The sequence below is a fragment of the Phacochoerus africanus genome, unplaced genomic scaffold (assembly GCF_016906955.1).
Source record: "Phacochoerus africanus isolate WHEZ1 unplaced genomic scaffold, ROS_Pafr_v1 Scaffold_57, whole genome shotgun sequence".
Classification (NCBI taxonomy): domain Eukaryota; kingdom Metazoa; phylum Chordata; class Mammalia; order Artiodactyla; family Suidae; genus Phacochoerus; species Phacochoerus africanus.
The window spans coordinates 1-8,764 of record NW_025927429.1 but is presented as its reverse complement, the minus strand read 5'-3'; the positions used below and the strand labels follow the sequence as shown (position 1 = coordinate 8,764).

The 8,764-nt window shown below is 47.6% G+C and overlaps 1 protein-coding gene across 1 annotated transcript; it reads right to left on the bottom strand.

The window, feature by feature from the left end:
• Positions 1-969: 969 nt before the first annotated feature.
• On the bottom strand, positions 970-4,585 carry LOC125119328 (doublesex- and mab-3-related transcription factor 3-like). The gene is made up of 5 exons (XM_047766170.1): positions 4,371-4,585; positions 4,108-4,265; positions 3,069-3,205; positions 2,055-2,202; positions 970-1,082 (listed from the first exon to the last, which is right to left on the bottom strand). Exons 1-5 carry the CDS (start codon positions 4,583-4,585, stop codon positions 970-972), a joined length of 771 nt encoding a protein of 256 aa, XP_047622126.1.
• Between the last annotated feature and the right edge of the window lie 4,179 nt (positions 4,586-8,764).

The window sequence follows — 8,764 nt, the reverse complement described above, 5'->3', positions numbered from 1 at the left end:
CCATTGGCCAAAGCTGGCCTGCTTGGATGTTTTGTTTGGCCCACGTAAAGGGCTTAAAGAGGAAATCAGAGCCAACATTTGAAAATTGAGATGTTTTACATAGAAATCTAGAATTTCATCTTTTCTTGAAAAATCAGGAGATGTGGCAGTAATGAGTCCACATCCTGCATGGTAACAATTGGCTAGAGCCAAGTGACAGCTGCCCCCCTTAGGTAGAGCAAGCGCTGTCAATTGGCCAGACCCCATCTGGCCTGCTCCACTCATTTATATAATCTGCTTGATCCTGCAGACATCTCAATTTGTGGCCCTCTGGACAACTGGAAGCAGTCTATGCCAGACAGAGGGTAGGCACTTACTTGCTGAATGACTAAATCCCTTACCGTTTTTTTCTCTACCATTTTCTCATCTAGCTGTGTTAACAAATCCCATTTATTGAGTAAAGTGATTCTCCCTTTGAAAAGGGAATTGAACAAGTCTGTTAGAGTCAGGATAGTCTAAGTTATACTGTGGTAACAAACAGCTCCTTTATCTCAGTGCCTTTCAACACGGGTTTATTATTTTCTCACACACACAAACCTAGACACAAAATGAAAACGTCCTCAGATCTTCACATGCATGGATAAGTACATGAGCGTGCCAGTATGTTTGCAATCACGAGCCAAATAAAAACTCTGGCAGATGAACATATGAACTCACACAGAACCCTATTTAGAGACTGATCAGCTTAGATTGCACAACCCTGTTTTCTTAAGAGACATTAAAAAGCCCCAGGATCCAAGAGAGTAAAGGATGGAGGTACAAGAATATCCACTCTCAACCAAGGAATTGCCCCATATAATAAAAAGGGTCTGAAAGCTTATAAAAAGCGCTTAAAGGCTTAAAAGAAAAGACATTAAGAATTTTGGATATTAAGCATTTTGCAAATGCATAAATAGGCAGTATTCTAGTGAGTTCTCCCCCTTTGGGCTTCTAGCTCAAGAGGGAGATGCACCCCACATGTCCAATAGGCAGAGAAATGGAGCTGGCCGGCCTGGGACGGAGAGAGCGACTCGGAGGCTGAAGTCCTCTCTCTCCAGCAGGAGCTGTAGACAGAAAGGAAGGGGTCAGGGCCAGGTCACATGCATTTCCCCTCCCAGCTCTCCCCTCTTCTTTGTCCCACCCAATCAAGGCTTTGTCACCTGGACTATATTGCACAGAGCTCTTCCTTGCTGATTTGCCTATCTCAAGTCTTACCTCCTCCAATCCCTCCATCATCGCCGCCACATTTCTTTTTGTCAAGCTCGGGGTCCCTGAATATGCTCCTCCCTAGTTCAGACATTCCCTGGCTCCTCCTCAGCCACAGTTGCCGGTCTAACCTCCTAAGCCTGGCATGCCAGACCTCGGTGACTGGTAACCTCGCCACCTTCATCCGCCCTGTTCCAGCAGTTCCTCCAGGGTTGCTGCTTCACTCACACACCATACCGCGCCCACCACTTTGGTCTGGTAGTGCGCAGCCTTCCCTCTCAGCCTCCCTGGGTGTCTGTCTCTTCTTCAGTCCTTCCTCTCCAGGGTCATTGTTGAGATTTAGCCTCAAAACACAGCTTGTGTGGGCATGCAGGCTCCGTATGGAGACTGGAAGCTCCCTGAAGGCAGGGACCAGATCTCCTTCCAGACTAGGCTCTTATCACCTACGTATGTCCTCCCCAGATTGCAGCAGGCTGCAGGGGTCAGAATAGAAGGCTCTGGGCTGGGAGTCGGGAGACTGGTTCTTCCACTTGATATGGTGCATGCCCTAGGGCAAGTCCCTGCCACTCTCAGGGACTCACTTCCCTTATTTCTTGACATCAGGGTACTGGACATTTGCTTGTTGAGCACAGAGCTCGATCAATCGATGATTCACTGAACGACCGTCTACTGACACCTGAAGCGTCAGACTGAGGGGCTTGGCTGCCTGGGCCCATCGAGGTTCAAACCCCCTCTGATCTTGATTTCTCAGTCAGGCTTTGCTTACCACAGCATCCTCCCATTTCCTAACAACCCCCGACCCCATGTTCTTCTTTCAAAGACCAGGCTACCTGGTGCAGCACTGGGCTGGAGCAGGGGGGTGGGCCCAGAAGGAGCCTGGGAGGATTCTCTCAGAGTCAGCAGAGCCTCAGCCGCTTCCAGCTTCCGCTGCCACTCTAAGGAGGCAGAATCTGAGTCCTGGTCAGAAGTTTTAGGAGCCTGCAAAGCAAAAGATGTGAGAGGATGGGAGCTGGGAGCCCACACCTCCCTGTGCCCCTTCAGTCCCCAGTTCCACTGAAGGCCCCGGCCAGCCTGAGGCCTTCTGATCTTTTCATTCACTAAACATGGCCCCTGCCAGGGCTCTGGACCCCCATGATTTGCCCAGAATCTGTAGCAGCAGTAGAAGATGGTTAAGGGTGGCACAGGGCTGGAGGACCAGAGCTGAACATGTAGGAGCAAGGAGAGGAGAGGCCAGGGGATTTAACCCTCTGGCAGACACATACTACCAGTAGACAGAGAGGGGCAGGATTCTGCAATGTCTGGGTGTGGATCTTAATGCCTGCTGGCCATTAGTCACTGTGGCTTGGACAAGTCCCTTCCTCTGCTTGGCCTGTTTTCTTTTCCGTTGGGGCTATCTCTTCCCCAGGACACTAATTCCTGCCAGCTTTTTCAAAACTCCCTAGTCCTCTTGTCAATGCTACAGGTGTAGAATATTGTTCCCTCTCAGTACACAGACAGGAAACAGAGGCTCAGAGATTAAAAGTCTCACAAATAGGAAATGGCAAAGCTGGGAGAGCCCTATGGTGGCCCATTAGTCTGAGATGTCACCTTCTCCTCTTCCTCTCCTCCTTCTCCTCCTCCTACCCCTCTACCACACTTCCTCCACCTTCTCCTTCTAGCTCCCAGCCATGGCTTCAGCAATGCCGGACCCTTTAACCCACTGCACTGGGCCAGGATCAAACGTGCACCTCTGTGGAAAGAGACCCAAGCCCCTGCGGAGGCTTAAGCCTTGGCCTTACGCACAAGGTCCGGTATCCAATAAGACAATACACAACTAGCTCCAAGGTCCTTCTCACTCTACTCACCTGCTGGGCAGGGCAGGGGGCCTCTGTGACTTCCTGGAAAGTGAAATTGTTAGTTGCTTCTTCAAGGGTGCTGGAGTCCAGGACAGAGACAAAAATTCCAATGCCTGACCGATCAGCAGAGCATCTTGGGAGCTTGCCTGCAGGAGCAGAGAGCACAGGTTGGATCAGGAAGCAAGCCAGCAATAGAGAGCAGATGTGAGCATGTTTGGGGATGAGGCTAGGAGCCCAGAATGTCAGAGCTGAGAAGACCTTGAAGACCAGCTAGTCTGAGTCTTTATTTTGGGACCGGGGACTAGGAGGCCCAGAGAGAAGTGGGGTTTTTTTCCCCCCTCAGGGTCACATGGCAAGTTGCAGTAGGGTTAGAGACGGTACCCAGGTCTTCAGGAGACAGAGGAAGGGGTCTGGGCTGTGGCTGAGGTGGGGGCCTCCTGGACTGGCCCCACACTTCTCTCCCCGGGGTTGAACAGGGGTGGGCCTCAAGCTGGGGTGTGATGAGCGCCTTCCCAGCTGTGAGAGACTGGGGACAGCTGAGGTGAACCTTTCCCCCTGACCCCACCCCACCCCGCCTCACTCCCAATCTGAGGTCTCATCCCACTGCAAATACATTGACTCCCCCCGCCCCCCAGATCTCTCCTTCCCACCAGCACTTGGTAGATAATATTGATGACATTTTATAGTTGGGGAAGCTAAGGCCCAAGGAGTAACTTTCCTGAAGCCACATTGAAATCGGGTGGCAGGGGAGTTCCTGCCGTGGCGCATTGGGTTGAGAATCCAACTGCAGGGGCCTGGGTCTCTGCTCAGGTGCACATTTGATCCCGGCCTGGTGCAGTGGGTTAAAGGATCTGGCGTCACCACAGCTGTGGCTGGGATTCGATCCCTGGCCAGGGAACTTCCACATGCCACGAGTGCGACCATAAAATAAAAAAAAAAAAAAAAAAAAAGGAAAAGAAAGAAAGACATCAGGTGCAGGACTGGTGACAGAACCACTCGTGCTCCCTACACCCAAACTCAGAATCTGTCCCTGGCCAGAGACACTCACTGAGGACTCCTGTTTGAATGGATGACTTCTTGACATGGCTGTGAGCTTTGGGAGAGGTGGTCCCACTCTTTATCAGTCCTTGAGTCAGTTGCCTCTTTAGGTGCAGCTCCTGCATTGTCTTCAAGGCACTCTCAGCAGGCAAGATGCTGCAGTGTTCCCTAAACCGGGGTGGGGGAGGGGGGCGGAGGGAGGGATTGCAGGTCTAGAGTCAGTCACCTTTAGAGGAGGCCCACTCCCTTCCTCCTGTCAAACACCGTACTCACGAGAAGAGGACACACTTGTGACACTCGCAGGCCTGGAAGAGGCACAAGTGCTCCTGGTCCTTGATTTGGCCAGTAATGCCGTGGTTGTGGCAGCGGGCACAGCGACGTATGGCTCTTCTGGGACCAAATTCAATCCCCCATGGGGCTCCAGTCTCGAGTCCAGTGGTGGAGTCAAGGGGGCAGCAGGGCACAGTAAGCATTTCATCGGGATCCATGGTTCTAGGGCAAGGAGTGGAGGTCAGGATGGCCAGCCACATGATCCCCTACCCCCAACATACTTCATCTTCCCTTGGACAACCCCATCTGAGGTGGCTGGATTCTCCTCCATCCAGCTTGTCGCTGAAATGAGATTGCACCCTCCCTTCTTGTTCATGGAGCCTCTTTCCCAGGAAGCCCCACTCAAGAATAGGCGGCTTCCAAGAAACTCGGGGCATGGGTTTCAATCCAATTATCATTATTTTCCCTGCTTACCTTCACTCCCCATAGACACACACCCCCCTTTTCAGGCACACACGTGTGCTCCCATATCCCCTTCAACAGCTACTACTTTCACTCCTCATCTATCATCCTGTAGTTTGCTATGCCCAACTATTATTCCTGGCATCCACTTCCACAATTGTCTTTCTAACCTCCTGTATTCATTCACTCCTTTCTCAAGAGTCTATGCCCTCCCCCAATTCAGTTCTATTATTAGTCTCATGTATGCCCTACATTTTATTTTTGTCTCACGTTCCATTCAGATTTTTTCCTCACACCCCACTGAAATCTTCATTATTCTCTTGCTCCCTCTTTAAACCAACACCCTTTACACCTCATGGCATCGTGTCATTCTGCTGGATCCCAAGCCCCTCTTTTGATAATCATTTTCATTCACCCCCTCAATAACTTATCAAATAGGTGTTTGCTGAGCCCCCTCTTGAGTGCCAGACCCTGATCTAGTCAACAGCCAACTCCTCACTGCACTAACTTTTCTCTTGCACCAATACAGCCTCTCTGCTTTCATGTAAACCTATGTGTTCCCTCCACAGCCTCCCAACAGTCTTCCATGCTCCTCTCCAAGCTTCAACAATTATGCTGGAGCACAGCTTCCCCTCTTCCCGCGCCCACAGTGCACCACCTCCTCTCAGGCTGCTCAGTCATTCCCTGCCACCCCCACCCCAGAATCAAAGGCAAGGACATAAGCCCTGCCCCAGGGCCAGGAGGCCAGAGCAACGGGTCATTCCACAGGACTTTTGCCAAGGAGATGGGGGGGGTGTGGCACGGCGTGTGGAGTGGGGGTTGGGGGCGGGGCGAGGTGGGACATGAGGTATTCCGCTGAGGTGGAGGAGAGGAGAAGGGGTTGGGGATCCAGAGCAGGAGGGATGGAGGAAAGAAGAGGCTTGGAGAACGAGGGTCCCATTCCTGATGCCAGCCTGTGGTTACCCTAGCCTCCAGCAGGTCAGAATCAGTCTGCTGGGACTGGAGGCTTGAGGGAAGACTCAGCTCTCGCTCCCTTTCCCGCTCTTCCCTCAAAGGCCAATGAGCTTCCAGCTCTGCCTTTCACCTCCCACCACTGTGGCCAGCGACCAATGAGCTTCAAGTTCATCTGTCGGTCACCCGCTCCGCCCGAAGGGAGGGCGGTCCCACTCCACCGCCCTCCTGCTTCTCCTCAGGCTCCCTTTACCGGGTTTCCCTTTTAACTCCGGAAGTGAAGTGGAGCTATCCCAACCTCTTCTCTCTGTGGATGTGAACTACTGTATATGCATGCGTTTTAAACTCATGTCCTTGGTATTCCATGATTTGCTTTTCCAAAATCCAGCGTGTGTTTTTAAGAGCGATCCGTATTCCCATCTGAGGGATTCTCAGTCAGGGATTCTCAATTCTCAGTCAGAATTTGGCAGCCCCAGGGAACATTTGGCAGCGTCTGGAGTCGTTCTGGTCTTTATTTGCGTGTCTCTGTTCCTCAGGTCCCTGTTCTGTTCCACAGATAAATTGGTCTCTCGCTGTGCCAATACTACATACACTGTCTTGATTTTTATCTCTTGGTAAAACATCTTGACCTCTGGTAGGACGAGTCCTCCCATCTTGTTCATCGTCTCCAGGCATTTCTTCACTAGCCTTTGCCTTTCGCCCTTCTTAAACTCTAAACTGTAAATGTTAGGAGCAGCATGTCACGTCCCCTGAAAACACATTTGCGGTAGATTCGGATTGCGGTTTCATTGAACCTGGGCATCAGTTAAGGGAGAATTGACTATCTTTGTGATATCCAGCCTTTCTAGTCACCAACATGGGATGGCTCTCTATTTCTGTGGGTCTCCTTTAAGGTCTGAATCTTTCAGTTTAGTATTTAGCTTTATCTTTTGTACATTCAGATCTTGCACATCTTTTCCTGTGTTTATCTCAAGATACTCTAGAATGTTATTGCTCTGGTGCTTGAGATCTGTTTAAAGTGGCATTTTCTAACTGTACCTAATTTATAGAAAGCTAGTTGGCTTTATATATATATATATATATATATATATATATATATATATAGTAAAAATCAGCCACCAGGCTAAACTCTGATATCTAATCACGTATCTATAGGTGTTCTGCAGTTGTCTGTAAATCTGCAACAGAATTAAGATCATCAACTTACAGGTTTCTTACTGGCTGGCTAGGACATCCACTACAAGGTCAAACAGTCGGGCATCTTTGGGTTATTCCCAATATTAAAAAGAATATTCCCAACATTTCCATATTAAAAATGGGTTTGCTGTGTGTCACTGTTTGCTTTAATTCTTCCTTCCTTCCCTCTTTCCTTCCTTTTCTAACTTTCTTTCTTCCTTTCTAACTTTGTTTACCTTTCTCTGTTTCTTTCTTTCTTTCTTTCCCTGTTTCTTTCTTTCTCTGTGTCTTTGTTTCTTTGTGTCTTTCTTTCTTTTTCTTTTCTTTGCTTTCTTTCTTTCTTCTTTCTTTCTTTTCTGTCTTTCTTTCTCTCTCTCTCTCTTTCTTTCTTTCTTTCTCTCTTTCTTCATTTCCTTTCCTTTCTCTCTTTCTCTCTCTTTCTTCCCTTTCTTTCTCTCTCTCTCTCTTTCTTCTTCTTCTTCTTCTTCTTTCTTTCATTTCTTTCTTTCTTTCTTTCTTCTTTCTTTTCTTTCTTTCTCTTTCTTTCCCTTTAACAAGATTAAGGAAACATCTGCTATAGTTCTAGTTTAATAAGTGTGTGTTTTAAATTGTGATAGATATTGGGATTTTAACTTGTTCGGCCTCCTATTGAAATGATCAAGAACTCTATTCATTGAATCTGTTATATAGCGAGAGTTTTTTCATGAATCTTTACTGGAAGGATGAAGGCGAAAAATCATAAGTGTAATACCTTAATGAGTTTTCAGAAACGAAACATACACATTCTGTTATCATCTGGATCAAGCAGCAGAATATATCAGCAACACAAAAACTTCTCTCATGCCCCCTTCCATCTATCAACAACACACAAACTTCACTCATGCCCCCTTGCATCTATAGTCTTTCTAATGTTCAACCAATTTTGCTCTCCTAGGATAGGCGTGTAACTTAGTTATGGTGAATTATTATTATTATTATTATTATTATTATTATTATTATTATTATTATTATTTTGTATGCTGGTGGGTTCAGTTTGCTAAAGCTTTGCTTGGAATTTTTTACGTCCTCTTTTCATGAGCAAGATTGACCTGATGCTTCCCTCTTCATACCATCTTTGCTGATTCCAGGGTCAAGGTCCTCTTGTCTCATAGATTGAGTTGGGTGAAAGTCCTTCTTTGCTATCCTCCGGCAGTGTTCATATAAGATTAGGGTAATCTGTCTTGAAACTTTTTATTAAAACTTGACCACTAAACAGTTGGGATGCCCAACTGTTTTTCTTTACTTTAAAAAATTGTACGATGGATAATTTCAAACATATACAAATAAGTGTCTGTATACACAGTTGCAATCTCCACGTTCATGGCAGTAGAGCAGTGGTCCTGGAACCTGAGCTTGCATCAGAATTGCCCAAAGGGCTTGTTAAAACACAGATTGCTGAGTTCCACATCTATAGTCTCAGATTAAAAAATCCGGGGTTGGACCCAGGGTTTGCTTTTCTGACAAGTTCCCTGGTGATGCCAATGCTGCTGGTGGGGAACCACGCTTTGACAACCATTGAACAAGAGAGACTAGTGAAGGGAACCTCCCATTACCCATCACCCAGCTGCTACCATCAACGACTCATAGCCAATCTTAATTCATACAGATCTTCTCTCCTCTCCCTCTCCCCTCAGATGATTTGCAAGGAAACATCAGAAATCATCTTATTTCATTGGTAAATATTTCAATGCATAACAAAACTATGAGCAATCCATTTCCCTCAACTTTTCATTTGAAAATGCAAGAAGTTGAAGAGCAAACTTCTTTCC

Excerpts from the sequence above, each read along its gene's own strand:
- LOC125119328 (XM_047766170.1), bottom strand. The coding sequence starts at position 4,585 with ATGGATCCCGATGAAATGCTTACTGTGCCCTGCTGCCCCCTTGACTCC. Across the intron at positions 3,206-4,107 it reads CATTCAAACAGGAGTCCTCA|GCAAGCTCCCAAGATGCTCT; the intron begins GTGAGTGTCTCT and ends CTGCTCCTGCAG. Across the intron at positions 2,203-3,068 it reads CCCCCTGCCCTGCCCAGCAG|GCTCCTAAAACTTCTGACCA; the intron begins GTGAGTAGAGTG and ends TTTGCTTTGCAG.